Source organism: Pleurodeles waltl, chromosome 6, assembly GCF_031143425.1.
Source record: "Pleurodeles waltl isolate 20211129_DDA chromosome 6, aPleWal1.hap1.20221129, whole genome shotgun sequence".
NCBI lineage: Eukaryota > Metazoa > Chordata > Amphibia > Caudata > Salamandridae > Pleurodeles > Pleurodeles waltl.
This window is the reverse complement of record NC_090445.1, coordinates 337,488,918-337,510,185: the sequence shown is the minus strand read 5'-3', so window position 1 is coordinate 337,510,185 and position 21,268 is coordinate 337,488,918. Positions and strand designations below refer to the sequence as shown.

General features: G+C 47.5%; 1 protein-coding gene across 4 annotated transcripts in view; it reads right to left on the bottom strand.

The window, feature by feature from the left end:
- The window catches only part of ACIN1 (apoptotic chromatin condensation inducer 1), a 729,433-nt gene that overhangs the window by 389,206 nt on the left and 318,959 nt on the right, over window positions 1–21,268 (bottom strand). For all 4 annotated transcript variants that reach the window (XM_069238220.1, XM_069238221.1, XM_069238222.1 and 1 more), the window contains exon 6: window positions 4,870–14,910. In XM_069238220.1, the coding sequence (XP_069094321.1) occupies window positions 4,870–14,910 (10,041 nt within the window). The remainder of the gene's footprint in view (window positions 1–4,869; window positions 14,911–21,268) is intronic.

The window sequence follows — 21,268 nt, the reverse complement described above, 5'->3', positions numbered from 1 at the left end:
GAACATACTATACAATGATGATGCTGTTCAAAACAGGGAAGGCAGGGGACGCTTTGCACCTGCGCAAATGCGGAAAGGAGGGCATCTTGTTTCACACATGGTGGCTTTGCCTGAGGCTGCGCTGCTTTTGGGAACAGATTACCAAATCACTTGAGGAGGCAGTCGCGGAAAGCATAGACCTGGAGCCTCAGCTGGCTCTGCTTGGGATATGGAGGACCTCAGATCTCTTGCACATTCAGAAAATCCTAGTGAACATGGGATGTATGGTGGCAATGTGGGATATAGCCCAGAGGTGGGGTAGCAGGACTCCCCTACTCTTTCAAAACTGGGAAACTGGTATGGAACAATGCACACGTAGAATGGGAGGTGTACACAAGCAGAGTCTGTCAGAGAAAGTTTGAGAAGATATGTGGAACCTGGGGTTCAAATGCTATACACTAGGGTGAGCAGGTGCTTAGAGGGGAGTCCCGCACTGAAGCATGAGATGCATGGATGGTGATGGCTGGGCCACAGCTGGTGGAACACGAATTGTCACTGTAGTGGGGGGAGGGGGGGGGAATATTTGACAAACCTATTCATAAAGTATTTAAACAAAATGACTGACACTGCATGCTGGGGATGCAAGATCAGTATTGCTCAAAATTGTACTTTGTAGTTGGTGTGTCACAGCATTATTGTTTTACCTCTTGTTTCAACAATAAAACATGTTTAAAAAAATTGTTGAGGTTTGCCACTTTAGCTGTTCCAACATGATTGAGCCTGAACCCTTATATTCTGCCTTCCCCAACACAGAACAGCACTGGAGCTCTGCCTTCCAAAAATGGGTAAAGGCCAAACCCCATCTCTAACAATACAAGAAAGAGTTGGTCTTCTGTCTTTTCTACCACAGGTGATGATTGGGTAGAAATTTTATCCACCATAAATAAGGGGAGTGATCTCCAGCATAAGCAATAGCTGGACCTCCGTTGTCTCCAATACCTGTAAGTGCTGGACCTCCCTTTTCTCAAAACTGGATCAGAAGTGGGACAGTGCCTTCCTCAGTGCAGGTAATATTTTGGCCGACAATTTCAGTGTGGGCAAGAGCTGGACATCAATCTTTCTCAACAGTGATGACTGGACCTCTGCAAGCACTCAACCCCTAACGTCTGCAGTAAGTGCAGGGATTTGGTACTGGATTTCTCCAGCACGTGGGGCCCCAGGCTTCTCTAACAAAGGAAAGATGCAAGTTTCTGTCTCCAACAAAGATGAAGAATTAGCATGGGTATTCTCTTAAAAGAGCAAAGCTTGGACTTCCATTTTCTTCAACAAAGAAGACACCATTATTTCTTGCACTCTGCTGTTCTCTAGCCATGCTAAATGATGCGTAACTGCTTTCTTCAATTTAGGTATGGTTTGCCCATTGTTCTGCACTAACCTCTGAGGCTGTTGTGTCATGTTATTCTTCAGAACAGCAAGCTCTACACAAACACAGGCAGGAGCTGAGTTTCCATCTTTTCCAATATGAATGAGCCCTGGTCGTTGGTGTTCATTGGGCCTTAGTTTTTATCATGGAGGACGTGTTTTGGGATTCAGTGCTCTCCAACAAGGAGCACTGAGTGTCAGAATTTATCACAAGTGGCAAATGTTTTTCTCTTGTGTTTTCCAATATGGTTGAATGGTAGAACTTAGGAAGGGATTGGATCATTATCTTCCCCAATAGAAACAAGGGTTGGATTTTCACCTTCTTCAAAACAGATGATTATTAGACCATTTTCTTCGGAAACTCACGAGGGGTGGATTAAGGTTTTCTTCAACACCAGTGAAACATCAAGGTTAATATTTAGCACATGCAAGCAATGGGCTAAATTCTCATCCAATTACTGCAAGTGATCATATTCGGCCCTCTTTCATGTGGACAAGTACCTAATCCCAGTCATGTTGAATAGGACCACGTGTTGCGTCAGGACTCTGTAACACAGTTAATTGTTGGCCACTAGTTGTCTTCAGTGTAGGTGCACCTTGGGCCTTCAGCTTCTCGATCAGTGACTTGTGATTGGCCCAAATTCCTCAGTCACAGGGAGGGATTAGGCTTCAATTGTGTCAGGTAACAGATGGTTCTCAGGGGTCCCCAAAACAAGCAAAGTTTGTATCACATTGAGCCTTTGGCTTCTTGATCATGGACTTCTGATTCCCCTTAAATTCCTCAAAAACAAGGCGGTATTAGACTTCAATCCTGTAAGGTGACAAATGGTTCTCAGTCGTACCAAAAACAGGCTATGTTTGTATCTAAATATTCTCCAACATCACTTGGGCCTTGATCTTTTCGAAACAGACCAAAGATTGCATATTGGTATTCAGCATGGGACAGTGCTGGGGATCTGTGTTCTCCCATATGGTATGCACCTCTGTTTTGTTTATCCTATGTTAGGCTTGTGTTGTTTCACGCACTGGTGTTATCTTGGCTTATATAGGTCTAAACTGGTGTTTTCTCAAACAAAGGTGATATTTGTAACTCAATACTGTGCAAAATGAGTCAAGACTGGGACTTGAGCTTGACCAAGTAGGGCAAGCATTCTCCCTCAATCGTCTTAAAAGTGAGTAAGTATGGAGTCTTCTCCAAGGGAGGCACCGGATGGGCCACAGTCTTGTCCAATGTGAAGTACACTGATCCTCAGTCCTCCCTATGGTGGTAAAGCTTTGGGCTTTTGTCTTGTTCATAATATGTGGACACTGGATGTCAGTGTAATCCATACACGTTTGATTTGAGTGGCAGTTTTCCCTAACATGGGCATGGGATAGGCATACGTTTTCCCCAACAATGACAAATGTTCGGTACCTTGAGTCTCCAGGATTGGGAGAGAACTGAGTAGCCAGCATCCTAAACAAAGGGGCACTCTGGGTCTAGGTTTTCTCCAATACAGGCAAGGGATGGGCATTAGATTTGCTAAATACAAAAGAAGGGTGGGTTACAGCCTTCTTCTTTAAATGCAAAGAACGAAAACAGTGTTTGCCAATAGTCTCTTTTCAAACAAATGCAAGAATTGGATATCAAATTTCTCCAGTGCAAGCAAGAGTGGTGCATCAGCCTTTATCATAACATCAACCTGGGTGTTCTTCAGCATAGATGAGATTTGTGTTTTTGATATTTAGCACTGGATTAGGACAAGCATTGGTCTCCAATATGTTTCAGTTTTTGCCATTAATTCCTTTTCTCGCAACAAAGTGGTTTGAACCTCATTTGTCCCTATTAATGGAAAATGATTAATTTCAATCTTCCACATATGCAGGAGTAGGGCATCTATGTTCTACAACAGTGGTGATGGCAAGGATTGCATCAGTGTCGTTCAGTGTGAGCGAAGGATGGGCCTTGCTGTTCAGTGTGGGCAAGCATGAGATATTGATCTCATCTGCCACTGTTGAAGGCTTCTTGATTTTATCTAAAACAGTTGAATGCTGGACTTTAGTGTGCCTTTGCCTTTAATATATATATATATATATATATATATACAGATATATTTTAAAGTGAGGTATTAAGAGGACTAGTCACAAACTGCACTTTATAGCATGTTTAGTCGTGCTACAATATTACTAGTCACATATTACAAATCTATTCATAAACCTACATGAAGAGACCCCTGCCTCTCCTATCTTTCCTAAGAGGAGTTCTCCATCTCGTTGCAGAGGTCTCAGCACATGTAGGTATAGGTTTTAGAAGTAAATATGGGAGGAACCTGGGGGAGTGACTAATAAAGGAAGAATGTTTACTACTAAATGGGAAAAGGTAAAGAAGGAGTAGGGAGAGATTTGGGGGCTTTAGGTAGGGGGTTTAGGGAGGAACATGCAAATAGACCGGCCCATTCACATAAGGCTAAACCCATTTCTATTCACAAACTGCACTTCTATAGCTATTGAAGATGGATGAGCTATTTGCCTGTTTCAGCTTTGGCAAGCCAGTGGCCTCTGGCTTCTCAAACACTGGTAAGGTTGGGATTCCATCTTTCCTAGCAAGTGCAGAGGTTGAGTCTCTGTCTTATTCAACACAGCCGAAGACTTGACCACTTTTCTATCAAATATGGATGAAGGTCAGGTATTTGTTTACTCTAACAAGGATAAATATTCTCTGACATGGGCAAATATTGGTCCTTGGACGTCTCGGATGTTGGAGAGGGTTAGCGCTCTTTCTTCCTAAACAGTGATGTGAGTTGGGCATGTGTGTTTTCTGTCAAGCCCTAGGACTGCAACTTTGGGCCTGGCTTAGATATTGGTGGATGAGTTACTCTGTCACAATGGTGAAAAATGTCCCGGCCACCAAAATCTGAATTCCATTATATCCTATGGGATTTAGATTTGGGTTGGCAGGATATCCATCACCGTTGTGACAGAATAACTTGTCCACCAATATCTAAATCAGGCCCTTAGTCTTTACAACAACAGTGAAGGCAGGGGTTGTGTTTTATCCAACATTGATAATGCTTGGATACTGGTTTTCTCATAATCATGCAAGTATTGGACTATGTTCTTCTTTGAACAGGTAAAACTGTAACTGTTGAGTTGAGTTGAGTTTGGTTGTGTTTTTTTTATTACAAGGAAATGTGAGCCTAAGGCTTCTATAACATGGGAAAGGTTTTCATATTTAGCCTCTCCTAAGATGTTGATCGCTGGACCACTATTTTATCAGAAATAAGCAAGCACTGCAGAGTTTGGATCTGCAGTCACAAGAGAGAGGGAAAGAAAACAGAGGAATATTTGTGGGTGTATATGATGAAGTGAATGTAAATCTGTATAGTGGGACTGCTGAGTGACAACAGACAGTGACATAATGGTATGTGTGTGTGGGACATAGGTCATGATGGGCGAATATACATGAGAGAGACAGGAATGTTATCTTACCATTTCGGTGCTCCTGGAACTGCTTCTGGATGCAGAGCTGGAGCGGGGTCCTGACTTTCTTTGAGACCTTGTCCTGCAATGGGTCCTTGACCTGTAGTAGGACTCTGACCTGGAAGAAGAATCTGATGTAGAGGAGAGTTGTGATCCAGATTCAAAGGAGGCACTATACCCTGATTTTCTGCATGCCCTTGACCTGTAAGATTCAGAGATGGAACTGGTCTTGTATTTGTGGGCTGACTTTGTTCTGGAGCTAGAGGTTCTTGAACTTGAGGATCTAGAGCTGGACCCAGAGGACGTGTCTGAGGAGCTGGAGGAAGATGAGGAGGAGCTCCATCGATGTTCATGGTGTCTCCTCAGGGGAGATGGGCTTTTCTTTAGAAGTGGTACGGAAGGAGGCAGAAGTGGCAGGTGTATTGGTTGTACAGATGACACCTGTCTGTCCTCCTCACAATCTGTCTTTAGTTGGTCAGTGTAGTGTAAGACTTTGGCTGAAGAATCTGTTGTACCCATAGGCTTGTGCATATTTGTTGCTGAAGACTCTGGCACATATTTTGTTGCAATCTCAACTGTTTGGGTTGACTGAGCACCTTCGCTGGCCAGATGCTGAATCTCACTGCTGATCTTTTGGTTTGAGAGGCATGTTCCATGTTGGTCATCAGAATTTATAAGCTGCCTTTGACTTTTATTGGGCCCTTGCATTTGGTCAATTTTGTTTTTTGGGGACTGCAGCCTTACATGCTGGGAGCTTGGGGGTTGCTCTAGGCTGCACGCCTCCAAGTCATTTTCATTTTCAGAAGACTGCAATTCTGGGACAAATATCACACTGGGTAGGGGATCTTCCTTCTCTGCTTGAGTAAAGGTCTGGTCCTCCAATTTCTTCAATGTTTGAGTATGATGATCTATGATCTTATCTGATGCAGGCACACGCTGACACCATGACAACATTATCTTAGGCTTTTCTAATACGAGCAAGTGTTTATTATCAGCTGGTGATCTTGCATCAAGCAAGGGTGAAAGTGAGGATGGCACCTCATTGTCCCCCACCACTGGCAATGGATGGGCCTCCATCTTCTTAAACGTAGGTGCCTTATTCTCAGACATTGATAAGGGCTGGGTTACTACTTGTGTTATAATGTTCAAATGCTGGCTTGCCAAGTTCTCCAACCCACAAGAGAGAGGTGTTTCCATTTTATCAAACACTGATGATTGTTTGGCATCTAAATTCTCAACTAATTGGGGGGGATGGGATGACAACTTCAACACAGGCACTGGCTGGGGCATCTCATTCTCTAACAAAACTGAATGATGGAGCTCAGTCCTGTCCAATATTGGCAAGCATGTCTGCTTGGTTTTCTCCGACATTGAATTCTCTGTTAAGTTTGACAACCAAGGTATGGGATCAGAGGCTCTATTCTCAAGCACCATTGTGACTGATGGCTTGGCAAGTGAGGATGCAATTTGAGCTGCTATCATCTTCAACATGGGCACGGACTCAGGCACTGTCTTTTCGACTAATGACAAGGGTTGGGTTGCTGCCTTTTCCACTAAGGGTGTTTGGCTGGCTACTGTGTTTTCTAAAACAGTTGTATGTTGGCCTGACCCTGTCTCATTCAATACAGAAGCATTTTGCTTAACTTTTTCCTCAAAGAAAGTTAAAGGTTGTAGCCTGTCATGCTCCAACACAGGTGAGGGTTGAACCACCCTCTTCTCCATCACAGGCTGGGTCTCCGTCTTCTCCAAAATTGCCATACATTCCAGCTTTTTATCTAAGACTGGTGATATAGAATTCTTTAACAACAATGGCAGGTGGGTAACAGTCTTTTGCAAATTGTGCCATGTTTGGCTCATAGTAATCTCCAGTTCAGATAACGGTGGTGCTGTTTTTTCCGAAATGGTTGAGGGTGTATGTTTGGTTTCTACCAACAATGCTGGTTTGCTTGAAATCATCTCCAGCACAGGTGGTGGTTGGATCACTGTGTTTTCCAACATGGGCAAAGCCTGAAGATTTTCCACAATGGATAAGGGTTGTACCTTTTCATCCTTGTCCAGGATGGGTAAGGCTTGGTCTGGGATCTTCTCTAACTCAGACAATGCATTCTTCGAATCACAAAATGGTTGGCCTGTTATCCTCTCTACTCCAGACTGATCCTCTGCTGACTCCAAAAATAGCAGACGATCAACAGGCAAGGTTTTAGCTTCTGTCTTTTCCAACAACAGCAAAGGTTTGTCAGCAGTAGGTTGGATTGCTGTCTTCTCCAATGCAGTTGAGGGTGGAAAAGTAGTCTTCCTCAAAGGCGAAGGTAAGGCAGGATTTTTCTCCAACTTGAATAGAGGTTTAACTGCTGTCCTCTCAGATAAAATTGAGGGTAAGAGAGCAATTTGCTTATCAACAGGTGGGAGATGATCTCTTCTCTCCAACACAAATGAGGATTGGATAGCACTTTTCTTAAGCACAGGTGAGGGTTGCAAAACAGTCTCCTCCATAACAGGTAAGTGGTGAACCTCTGCCTTTTCTAAAACAGGTGCAAGTAGTACAGCCTTCTCCAACATATGTGAGTACTGAGTCATATTCTTCTCCACCAAAGATGATGGTATTACCATTGTCTTGTCAAACATGGGTGAAAATTGGACATCCTTTTGCTCCATATGGGTTGATGGTTGGAAAGCAGTATTTTCCAAAATAGCTAACGGCTGGGCTCCCTTTTCCAAGACAGGCAAGAGATGGACAGCATTTTTCTCCAACACATGCAAGGGTAGTGTAGGAAACTGCCGTCCACCTAACAAAGGTGAATGTTGGGCAGCATTCGTTTCCAACACGGGTGGGGCTGCTGTCTTCTCCAACACTACTGTCCTTTCATACATGGATGACGTTTGGACCCCCTCATTCTCCAACACAAGTGAGGGCTGAATTATTTGCTCCAACCCAGATGAAGGCTGGATAGAAATGCTCTCTAATACAGATGATGGCAGTGAAGGCTTGATGGCTGTTTTTTCCACCACAAGTGGGAGATCAACCAAAGCCTTCTCAAATACAAGTGGGGATTGAGGATTTTGCGACTTCGATGAAGCTTGAACTGCTGTCTTTCCCAACATAAGTGAGGGCTGAATCCCTGAGAATTCAAAATCTTTTTGCTCCAACATGGGTAAGGGTTGAAATGCCATCTTTTCAAAAATATGTAAGGATTTGACGACCTGCTTCTCCAAAGTGGATAAGGGTTGGTCTGACTGTTTCTCCAGCAAGGGCTGTTGTTCGATCATTTGGACTGCTACCTTCTCTATGGGCGAGGTTTGAGCAGTTACCTCCTCCAACATTAATGATGGTAGAACTGTTCTTTCCAACATGGGAGATGGTTGGACTTCTACAGGTGAGGTTTGCAGTTCTGACTTTTTCAAAGTTGCTAAGGATTGGATCTCCATCGTCTGCAGCAAGGTTGAGGCTTGGACAAGTGTCTTCTCCAACTCATGTAGGGGATGATCTGCCACCATTAGCATCAAAGGCGATGGTTCGGACACTTTATCTTCCAATACAGTTGAGAGTTTGGTTATTTTCTTTTCAAGCACATGTAAATCATGGACGACTTCATTATTCAACAATGGTTGGTCCCCTGTGCTATCTATCACAGGTAAATGCTGGGGAGTTGTTTTCTCCAACACCAGTGAAGGCTGGACGACAATTTCTTCCACCACTGATGAGGGTTTGACCACTTCATTCTGACATACAAGCGGGAACTGGAAAGACATCCTTTGCAAAGTAGGTGAGGTTTTAAGTGCTCTCTTTTCTAACACAAGCAACTGTTGAATCCTTGAGGACTCAACTTCTTTTTTCCAAATGTCAGGTAAAGGTTGAACTGCAATCCTGTCTAACATATCTGAGGATTTGACCACCTGCTTCCCCAAAGCAGATAAGGGCTGGCCTGACTCTTTCTCCATCACGGGAAGTTGCTGCAACACATTGGCTGCTTCCTTCTCCAAAATGGGTAAGGACTGGACCACTGTTCTCTGCAAGATGGATGAGTTTGGAACTGCTGCTTTTCCCAACATGGGTGAAGGCTGGACTGCTGTCTTTTCCAAATCGCGTAAGGGCTGATCTGCGACCACTGGCACAAAAGGAGATTGTTCTACCACCTTATCCTCTAATATGTTTGAGGGGTTGGTTATGGTCTTTTCAAGCACAGGTAATTGATGTACTGCGTTTTCCTCCAACATATGTTGGTCCTGTGTGTTATCCAGCAAGGCTGAATGCTGGGAAGCTGTTTTCTCTGACAGGATTACGTGTTCCTCCATTGTCTTCTGTACTAAGGGTATGGGGTGGACCAATGTCTGCTCCATCACTGCTGATGGCTGCACTTCCTTCTTCAAATCTGGTGACAGCTGGACCACTGTCTTCTCCAACAAGGGCTGGATAGTTGACATTTCGGAAGTGAGTGAGTACTGGAATAATGTCTTCTCTAACATTGATGAGGACTGAGCCTCTGTGTTTTCAGAAACAGATAGCAGTTGTTCAGTTGTCTTTTCCAGCAAGGGTGAAGACTGAAATATGTTCTTTACACATATGTTTGAAGCATGGACTGCTGTGCTTTCCAACATAGAAGAAGGGTGGTTTGCCATTTTCTGTAACCTAAGTGAAGACTGGTCTATTGCCTTCTCCAACATGGGTGAAGATTGGACTGGCATTTTGTCCAACATGGGAGAGGATTGGAGTGTCTTCATCTCTAACACAAGCGAGGGATCAAATGACTTCAAGAGAGGTGAGTGCTTTTCTAAAACATATGAGGGTTGTACTACCATTTTCTGTAACATGGAAGAGGGCTGGAGCACATTTTTCTTCAACACAGATAAGGCCAGGGTTGTAGCACTTTCCATAGTTGAGGTCTTAACACTTGTATCTTTTAAAATTGGTGACACATGGACTGTCATCTTTTCCAACAGTGATAATTGGTCAGCTGTCCTTTCCAACATAGGTGAAGACTGCACCACTGTACTTTCCAACACTGTGGGCTGGGCTGTTGTCACTGCCAACCTAGATAAGGGCATTTCCAACAGAGGTGAGGGTTGGACCATTGTCTTTTGTAACAATGGTGAGACATGAACAACTGTCTGATCTAACGTGGGCGAGGGCTGGCCCATCATCTCCTCTAACACAGTTGATAGCTGCATATTGTTTTTTTCTAACATGGGTGGAGGTTTGACTATAAACCTCTCCAACAAAGGTGATTGTATGTCTGATGGTATTTCCAGTGTGGGTAAGAGCTGAACGGCTGCATTCTCCAACGAAAGAGGGGGCTGGACAACGTCTGTTTCTAACATTTGTGAGGACAGGGCAGTCACCTTCTCCAACAAGGGTAAGTGTTGGACTTCTGTCTTCTCTGTAACCAGTGGGGACAGCACTGCCAGTTTTTCCATCACAGGTGACGGTTGAACCACCATCTTCCCTGACATGTGTGAGGAAATTATTTCAGTCTTTTCCAACATCAATGATGAATGACTCTTCTTTTCAAAAATGGGTAAGGGATGCACCACTGCCTTCTCTGTCACAGGTGCAGAAGCAACCATAATACTGTCTAGTCCTAGCAAAGTGTCACTCTCTTTGTTCTCAAGCACAGGAGACGGATAGACCTCACTACTTTCTATCATTTGCAAGGGACTGACTACCATCCTTTTTATTATAGGCAGATGAAGGACCTTTACTTCCTCCTCCTTTTCTAACATAGGTGAACATTCAACAATATTCTGCAGATTTGGCATGTGAGGGACCCCAGTCTTTTCCAGGCTCAGTGAGGTACCGACTGCTGCCTTCTCAAGCAGAGATGAGGGCTGTTCCATCAGCTCCAGATCTAGTGAGGCACGAGCAGTTATATGTTTTGTAACAGGGATGGAGTATATCTCAGCCTTCTCCAGTGTGGATGAGTGATGCACTCTAAGCTTCTCAGGAAAAGGTGATGTGTGGATTTTTCTCTTTCTCAGCTCATTAGGTGGATGGGTTTCCATCTTCTCTAGAGCTAATGGGCTATGGTCCTTCATACTAGCAAGCCTTTCAGATGAATCTGTCTTCTCAAACATTGCCTCAAGATGGATCATTGTCTTTTCTATCATTTGCGAGGGACAATCCTCCACTTCTTCAAGTATGGTTGAGGGATTGATCTCCATCTTCTCCAGTGAAGATTCGTGCTGGACTGTAGCTTGCTTCAGGACTGGTAAGGGTAGCACTTCCACACTCACCAGTGGTACTGGAGGATGAACCTCAGTCCTCTGTGGCAGAGAAAGCTGGACCTCCGTCATTTGTTTCATAGGCACATGTGGGCCTATTGCCTCCTCTTCCACAGGCAGCACGGGTGCTTTTTCCATCTCAGCTGCGATTATGCTCTCATTTTCTTCCATTGTGGGGCAGTTCAGATTCTTAGTCTCGAGTTGCACTATGGCATTTAGATGATTGTCTTTGGCAGGAATGATAAACTGAACATTCTCCTCTGTCTTCTGTGCCAACAAGCCTATTTTGCACTCATTCTTATTATGAGAAGGGGATGAGCAAACACCCTTTTCCTGCCCAGGAAAGGACAGGCATCCCATTTTGTCTAGTAGGTCTACATGTTTGTCAGCGGTGGAAGCCAATGCCTCCATATTCCCTGGCACAGACAGTGGCACACCAATGTACTCCAAGGGTATGGAGATGCTTTTTGCATCCATTGAAGACTTTCTTGTTGTGTCTTTTGGTCTGTGTTTAAGACGGTCTACTGCTTGTTCTCCCTTATCTGCATTTCCAGGTGTGAACCCAGACAGGCTTACTGTGTCCGGGATACCTACTATCTCTAGAGAGTGCTTGTTTTGGCACTTGCCCTCCTCTTCTATGGGTGAAGGGGATCTTCCCACCAATTCCTTCCCACTCTTCTCTTCCAATGTATGCTGGCACAGTGCCTTTGTGTCTTCTTTCTGCAGGCGAAGTGAATAACGCCTCTTACTTGGTGATCTTGTTTTTGCTGCTGTTGTAGGTGTGCACTTTGACTGCAATGGTGTTGATAACTGTTGCTTCTCAGACGTCCCAGGTGTGGGGACATATTCGCTCATTGCCTCCTTCAGTGTGGTGCTCAACTGATTTTCTTCCTTCTCAGGCATGGGGATAGGGTGCCTATTAGTGATTAAATCCTCTCCCACTTTCTGTAAGCAAGATGTGAATTGTCTTCCTCTGGAAAAGGTTTTTTCTGAATCCTTATCTCTGCTCTGTTCCAGTTCTTGTCCAAGTAATTCCACAGTATTAATATTTTCTGGAAATTTTTTATCTTGTATCTCTGTTTTCCAATCCTGCAATAGCTGTAAATCAGCCTCATGCAACAGGAAAGTTGATTGGCCCTTCGACTCCTCAGGGATAGGAGTTGGATGTCTGCCTCTTAGTGATTTCCGCCCAGCCTTTTCAGGTGAAGATTGCTTCCATTCTTCTTCCTGCAAAATTGATACATGTAGCCCATCTCCCTTCTCTGGCAAGGAGGGGCATGATCTCCTGGAGGACCCTCTTCTTGACTGAGTTGTGAATATGTGTTTATCCTCCAAGCATTCTTGTTTGCCCAAATGCAGTTTTTTTGTCTTTTCAGATGATAGTGAACAATATCTGCTTTTTGACTTTCCTTCAACTCTCTTCTTGACGTTCTTGAGTCTGCGAGAGTTTTTCTGCTTTTTTGGAGTTACAGGATGTAGCTTCTCCAAGTTCCCCATTGAGGCTGAGCATTGTCCTTCAACTGTCTCTTGTGTTACAAGGTGCTTCCTCTGTGTTTTTGTTATTAAATATACTTCTCCTTCCTTTAACATTGAGGAGGATGATGTTGGTGACTGAGCTCCATTCTTCTCTGATGTGTGTGCGTCGTCTCCATTTTTCAGAGGAGGGGAACATTGGGCTATTGTGGCTACAGACCTGTGTATCGATCTTGACTTATCGGGTGTTGCAGAACATAGTCTTTGTGACCTCTTGCTTGTGGGTGTGTACTGCTCCCTTACAGTTTCCCGTTTGTGTGAACACCTCCTGCTGGTCTTTACACACAATAGTCTTTCAGGCGAAGGCTTTGTCTCTGATTCAGGGGTGTGTTGTCCTTCACGGTTCTCCAGTAATAAAGAGGTTTGGCTCTGTGTCATCTCTGAAGAGGGATCTGTCACAATTGATAATTTTAATCCTATTCTCCCTGGTGCAAGCATGTGACAACTGCTTGGTAGTCCCTGAATGGACATGTTCGGGTGTTGTTCCTTTACCACTATTGATGTACATTTGCTTAGTGTCTTAGTGCTTAGTGTCTTTTCTATGCCTTGCAACGATTTTGTCACTCTCGTTAACTGTGGTGCTAACTTCTTGGCTGCAGATTGAGGCCTTCTTTCTGCTTCTTCCAGCACAACCAGACTTTGAACGTCTGACTCCTTAGGTGTTGCCTTTCCCTGAACCTGTCCCCGCTCCTGTGAGTGTGGTGCATTATTCCCCCCTGAGAATGTTACTCCAGTGTTTTCTACAGCAGTTGTGTCTTCCTCATCAGTCTCCTCTAAGTCTGACTTATGTTGAGTTGCTGCTATAACGGTAGAAGCCGCTTTTCTTACTCTTGACAACCTTACAGTCACTGTGTCTATTTTGGATGTTTGTTGAGATTCTAGTGTCTCCACAGATGATGTGTTATGGGATTCTTCAATTTGTGAGACAGATGTAGATCGCCTCACTCTTGAAAAGGTCACCCCTCCTTTTTCAGGTGGAATTGTGTGCTGCTCCTTTGTGCAATCTTTAGTGGAAGGGTTCTGGTACTCCACATTCAGTAGACTTGATACACATCTGCCTTCAGACTTTACAGTTGATAGTAATGATTGCCTTAATCGTGTTAAGGTTAAGCCTGCTTTCTCCAGTGCTGGGTTGTGGAAGCTATCGTCACCTTCCTCAATGCATGTGTTGTGTTTCTCAACAGAGGGAAGATGCTCTCCTGCTTTCTCTGGGGAGTTTGAAGTCCGCCTTTCCTTTGATAGCTTTATTGTTAATTTCTCTGCATAATGACCTTCAGTTTTTAGTGATATGGGTGTCTGTTGACCTATGCTACATGTGGTTGCAGGAGTCTCTTCTTTGAGTCGTGTAAATTTCACTCCTATTCTTTCAGTTGTGGCTTTGCCTTGACCTTCTGTCTTTTCAAGTGTGGACGTCTGGACTTCAAACTTGTCAGATGCAGGTAAGTTCTCTCTCAGTCTTGTGAACTTGACCCCTAATTTGTCTGTTGATGGTATGTTCTGTCTCTCAATATTCTGAGTCATGTTCTGTGGCAGTCTTGAAAACAAGAAACCAGTCTTCTCTCTTGCTGATCTGTGCAGGTCCACTGCTTCATCCACTGAGTACTTTGTCTCAAGCGATTGCACTTGATGGCTTTCCACCTTGTCATTTGTTGGGGTGTGATAAATCCCAGCTGTCACAGGTGCAAGAGTGTGTTGCCCTACCTGCAATACCTTCAGTCCTACAGAATCACCTGTGGTCGTAGATTTGCCTCCTATTCTCATAGTCGTGAGAACTGGTTTGCTTGCATCATCCCCCCAAGTGATGGCATGCTGGATCCAGGCTGCTTCCCCCCTGGGAGGGCATTGCCTTCTTTTCAGTGACTTGCCCCCTCTCTGAGATGATGCAGAGAAGTGTCCTTGCGTTTTTTCAAATGCAGGAAAATGGCGGCTGCCAAGTCCTTCCAATGACAGCAAAGGGGGGACTCTCTCCTCTACTTTAGGGATCTCCTCCACCTCGAGAGAAGAGCCTTCAGAGCTGTCCTGAGAAAGTTCCAGAAAGGATTGTGATCTTCGATCCCTCAGAGATCCCTGCCATCCCTTCATGAACTTTTTAGAGGAATTTTTGCTCTTCGGTTTGGGTGCTTTCTTGATCACCTTCTTCCACGTCTCCTCCACAGACCTCAGTGTTGTCCTTTTCCCTTCATCAGCTGACTTGTCACAGTCAAAGAGAAGATCCACTGATGAAATGCATACTCGAGATGCATCTCCACAGCCTTCCTCCGCAGCTACCGGAACCACTGACAAGGATTTCACCATTTGGGTCTGTTAAAGGAAATCAACAATGTTAATGAGGTTAACACATTCCTTCAGAACCAAAAACGTTTTCATTTTTGCAGCACCACAAATTCTACCCTGTTCATCTGCATGGTCCCCTCATGCACCACTAATGGTGACTCAGTGTCTAGTACCACAACAAATTATGTCCCTCTGACAGTACTAAAGAGTCTTAATGCAGCATGGTAAAACACTTTGCCTCCAATCCCCCAACCAAATGTTAGCCCTTCTGCACCACTGAAATGTACTGTCTCTTGCAATACTGCAAATTCTCCTTCTACCTGCACTGCCACAAAACATATACCCTTCCCCACAAAAAACACCCTTCATATGAGATGTTTTTTTGTTTCTCATTTTACTGCTATAACTAAGCCCCCATTCCCCATCCTCTGGCACAGTCTGAAGATGCCACCTGGAAACGTGGCACAGCCCCTTTGTTGAGTGTCCTGTCCCATTGGCACAGTTCATGGGTTGCCACTCCTACTGTACAACACTAGCTGTAGAGACTACAGAACATTTTGAGGGTCAGTTTTAATACTGAGGGGGTCATTCTGACCTCGGCGGTAAAAGCCGCTTACCGCCGGTCAGAAGGCCGCCACAATACCGCCACGGACAGTCTGACCCACAACTGCAAAAGCTCCGAAAATCCGCCCTCCACTTCGGTCCGCCACATCAGCGGCCAGCGGTAAACTGGAGAAGACCAAACCTCCACCGCCACGCCAACAGAAATACGTCCATCCCATTATGACCCGCAAATCGACGCAGTGGTCATTCAACCGCGGTATTCCATTGGCGGTACACACCGCCGCGGTCAAAATACACACACCTTTACAAACCCCTACCACATTGGACAATTTGAAAGGCACACACCTGAAACACATACACATACCACTCCCACACATCCAATACCATATAAAACACACACCCACATCACCCACAAACCCCTACCAACAAAAACCAGAGACGAAGGAGAGAGAGAGACACATCAGAGAATAGAGAGCCAGACACACAGAGGCACACCGCAACATCACACACACCACATAGAAGCACAAAGCACCACACACCAACACACACATCATCACATACACCACCCCACACCTCATACACACCACCCCATGGCACCACAAAGGCACCCACGCTTTTCGGACCAAGAACTCCGGGTCATGGTGGAGGAAATCATAAGAGTGGAACCCCAGCTCTTCGGCTCACAGGTCCAGCACACCACCATAGCAAGGAAGGCGGAGCTCTGGCAGCGGATCGTGGACAGGGTCAACGCGGTGGGACAGCATCCCAGAAATCGAGAGGACATCCGCAAACGATGGAACGACCTACGGGGGAAGGTGCGCTCAATGGTCTTGCGACACAACATCGCAGTGCAGAAGACTGGTGGGGGACCCCCACCCACTCCACCCGAATTCACAACATGGGAGCAAGAGGTACTCAACATCCTGCATCCTGATGGCCTCGCTGGAGTACACGGAGGAATGGACTCTGGTAAGTACAAGGCCAACCACTTCACCCCCCCCCCCCCCAGCATGCTAACCCCCACCCTCACCCCCAACCCCCCAGCACACATCCTCCCTGAGAATGTCTCCCCAGCACAACCCACCCAACACCAACCCCTGCATGCAACCCCCAAACTATGGACACCCATCACCTAAGCATGACCACTGCACATACCCATCACCCCCCCCCCCCCACAAAACACCCTCACAACACCTCCCCCAAGGGAATGCCAGCACTGGGGGACAAGGGCACCCATAAAACGCAAGCTAATGCACACACAGAAACAATAACTATACCCTCTTACCCCATGCAGGACCCGAACGACAACACACCGGTCAGGAGGGACCAGAAATGTCCATCCCACCCCCGGAACAGGCCCCTAGTGATGACAGCAGCTCTGTCGACCTGGAACCTGACGACCAGCCCGGACCATCGGGGACCTCTGGGCAGTCGGTTCCCCTCACCCAGACACAGGCCACTGCAGACCCAACCCCCTCTGGGAACAACAGCACAGCTCCCACCCAGCGGGCCCATGCCTCTGTCTCTAGGACAGGTCAAGCAGCGGTGTGTCTACCACTACAGGGCCCCCAGGGTAACCCACCAACCCAACAACAACAGGGACCTGGGGGCAGTGGGAGTGGGCACACCGTCCAGGGGACAGAGGCCCAGGGAAACAGGGCAACTCGGAGGGCTGCTGTGCGACAGGGGGGGGGAGGAGAGGCCCAGGGAACCCACTCTCCAAGAGGCCCTCACCACCATCATGGCGGCCTACCACCACTCACAAGAGACGATGGCGACGGTACTGGCCAGGTTCCAGGAGATCCAGGCACAGCAGGAGCAACGCTACATGGGGTTCAGCGACCAACTCAGCAACATCTCAACCGCTATGGGGAGCATAGTCCAGGCCCTGAACCGTATAGAGGACACGTTTCGGGACCATGTGGCATCACACAGGGCCCCTGTCACTAGCCAGGAACAGGAACAGCCTACCACCTCCGCCGGCGCTAGTGGACAGGAGGCCCCACCACAACGACAGCCCACCAGAACCCCACCTCCTGCTGAACAACAACCGCCCCGCAAAAGGAGCCTGAGATAAAAAAAAACGACGGAGTAGGATGTCAAGTCCCCCGCCAGCATCACATACCCCCTGAAGTCCTCCCACTGTTCCACATTGCCACCCTGTCAAACCTTGAACTGCCCCTGCTCCATCCTGCCACAGGCATATGGACAATGCACCTGTGAGACTGAGAACTGGACTCCGCCATGGACATTACTCCACCCCCACCTATCACTGTTTCACTATCATGTACCAATATCTATGCACTAATAATAAATCACACATTGCACTGAAATCAATCAGGACTCAGCCTGTCTTATTTACAAATGTATGACACATTACATATCAATTACGTATTATTAACATTGTGAATTACACATACCGAGGTAACTTAGCATTAGTCCATGGGCCAACCAAGCCGAGGTCACGCAGTGGCTCATACAGCACAGAAAAGGGAAGGGAAAATCAAACATCATGTTTATAGGTCTGGGGGGAAATCGACAAAGTTGAGATGCAGGAGGCTTTCAGGAAATGTAAAATGGCATGGGTGATTATTACCTGTGTGCTACTGGAAATACTGTTCTATTACTCTGTCCCTGTTGTCTGTGTCGTCCTCTGAGTCTTCCTCCTCTTCACTCTCCGCAGGCTCCACAGCTGCTTCAACACCACCATCTGCACCATCCTCCTGCAGGAAAGGAACCTGACGTCGCAATGCCAGATTGTGAAGCATACAGCAGGCCACGATGATGTGGCACACCTTCTTTGGTGAGTACATCAGGGATCCCCCAGTCATATGCAGGCACCTAAACCTGGCCTTCAGGAGGCCAAAGGACCTTTCGATGATCCTCCTAGTTCACCCATGGGCCTCATTGTACCGTTCCTCTGCCCTGGTCCGGGGATTCCTTACTGGGGTCAGTAGCCAAGGCAGGTTGGGGTAACCAGAGTCACCTATTAGCCACACACGTTGTCTCTGTAGCTGCTCCATCACATAGGGGATGCTGCTATTTCGCATCACATACGCGTCATGCACTGACCCTGGGAACTTGGCATTTACATGGGAGATGTACTGGTCAGCCAAACAGACCACCTGGACATTCATCGAATGATAACTTTTTCTGTTTCTGTACACCTGCTCATCGTCTTTTGGGGGTACCAAAGCCACATGGGTCCCATCAATGGCACCAATGATGTTGGGGATATGTCCAAGGGCATAGAAATCACCCTTCACTGTAGGCAAGTCACCCTCCTCTGGGAAAATGATGTAGCTCCGCATGAGTTTCATCAGGGCAGACAACACTCTGCTCAAAATCTTTGAAAACATAGGCTGAGACATTCCAGATGACATGGCCACTGTGGTCTGGAATGACCCAGTTGCCAAAAAATGGAGGACTGACAAAACCTGCACTAGAGGGGGAATCCCTGTGAGTTGGCGGATGGGGGACATCAGGGCTGGCTCCAGCTGGGCACACAGTTCATGGATAGTGGCACGGTCAAGTCTGTATCGAAGTATTATATGGCGTTCTTCCATTGTCGACAGGTCCACCAGCAGTCGGTACACGCGAGGATTCCTCCTTCTCATCGCAAGTCCCAGCGGACGGTGCCTAGGAAGGACAACATGGAGCACAGAGTCAGGCAAACCACAGGTACGTACAGACAGCTTGCACAGTTAAAGAATGGCAATGGGTTGAAAGGCGTGTATGTGTGGCAATGCAAGGCCTAGGCCTGTGTGTCGCAGTCAAAATTAAGCCATGTAGGCCCTTGAAATGGCGGCTGCCTGACCTGTGAAGTGGGACAATGGGATGTGAGGTCAATGCGCTGTCGGGGCACACCGTGGCGGTAGGCGGTCGAAGACCGCGGCGCAAAGCCGCATTGGTTAACATTGAAGCCTATGGGTTTCAGGAGCCAATGACGATGTGCGCCGGCGGTCGCGGTACGCACCGCCGCGGTACGCACCGCCGCGGGCGTGACCGCCATTTTCTATCTGATTAATCACTCGAGACCTGATCATCCACAGGAGAGGACCTATACTGCAAGTGCTGCTGTGACCTCGGTCTGGAAGATACAATGGCTGCTGCGACTGGGGAAAGGGCCCCTGCCTTCACGTCTGAAGAGTTGGAGAAGCTCGTGGATGGAGTCCTCCCCCAGTATGCGCTACTCTACGGTCCTCCAGACCAACAAGTGAGTACACCGGGTGCACATGGAATGGGCTATGCCTGTGTGGATTGGGGTGGATGTAAGTTGGTGGGGTGGGGGGCGAATGAGGAGTGCAACGCCCGACAGATGAGAGCATGTGCCATATGGCAAAGTTGGTGGGGGGGGCCAATCACATCTAACATGCAGGTCATTGACGATTTCCTCCTTTCCACCCTGTACATGTCAAATAGGTCAGCGCCCATCAGAAGATCGAGATTTGGCGTGCCATCGCCAAGGAAGTCCGGAACTTGGGGGTCCACAACAGACGGGGCACCCACTGCCGCAAGAGGTGGGAGGACATCCGCCGCGGAACAAGGAAGACCGCAGAAACACTGCTGGGGATGGCCTCCCAACCTAGGAGGGGTGCCAGTCGCACCATGACCCCCCTGATGTCCCGGATCCTGGCGGTGGCCTACCCTGAATTGGATGGGCGCTTTAAGACATCACAGCAGACACAAGGGGGTGAGTATCAGCACATTCTCCTATCTTTCTGCGCAGTGGAGGCGTCTGGGTGGGGGAGGAGGGCTGTGGGTGACATTAGGCCAGGGCGCTTTCTGTAGTGTAGTCCTCTCCCTTAGGCATGGCCCTGTGCCCCCGGCCCCCACCTCTGTAGGGTGACAAGTACAGCCATTGAAGGTCCAGCATCTCCCATGTGCGCGTTTGACGTCTCTTGGCCTGTTGTCCTAGTCAGTAGTACTGAGTAGTGTACCCCGAATGCGCGGCTTAGTGCATTAGGTTCCTGTGTCTGTCCTCTCCGCCAACGGTGTGGACATTGCATGCACTCAACCTGGTCTTTTTTTTTCTCCCCCCACCCTTTCTCTTCATCTTCTTGTGCATGTGTGCATTAGCATCATCAGGCGGAGGAGATTTGGCATCGGAGCACGAGGGAGCTGCAGGACACAAGGCCCCGGTGGGCCCAGGAACAGACACCGAGGGCACCAGTGATCCGGAGGGCGAGGGGAGCACCACGACGGGGACCGCTGGTGAGAGCAGCGACAGCGACACGTCCTCGAATGGGAGCTCCCTAGCGGTGGCGGTAACATCCGTGCCCCCGCCTCTACAGGTACAGCCGCCACCCAGCGCACCAGCCCCGCCCTCCCAGCAGCCCCTCAGTCTTCGCTCCGTGCCGGTTCGCCCAGGAAGGCGCGCGTCTCCTTCGCCCCAGGCACCTCAGCCCCTGCCCCTGTTGCCCCTGCTGCCCTCAGTGCGGAGCTCATTGACCTGGTAAGGACGCTCATTGTTGGGCAGACAACCCTTTTGAATGCCATCCAGGGTGTGCAAAGGGAGGTGCAACAGAGCAATGCGTACCTGGAGGGCATTCATTCGGGTCATGCTGCCCATCAACGAGCGTTCACTGCTCTGGCCTCAGCACTGACGGCAGCCATTGTCCCTGTTTCCAGCCTCCCTCTTCTTACTGCCTCCAGCCTTTCTCTGTCTCCTGTTCCTCAGCCTATCCCATCCACACCATCAGACCAGCCTGCACACACCTCAACACCCAAGAGCAGCTCATCCAAACACAAGCACCACAGATCCCACAAACACTCACCCAAGCAACACCCAGATGCAGACATTCCAACAGTCACAACCACC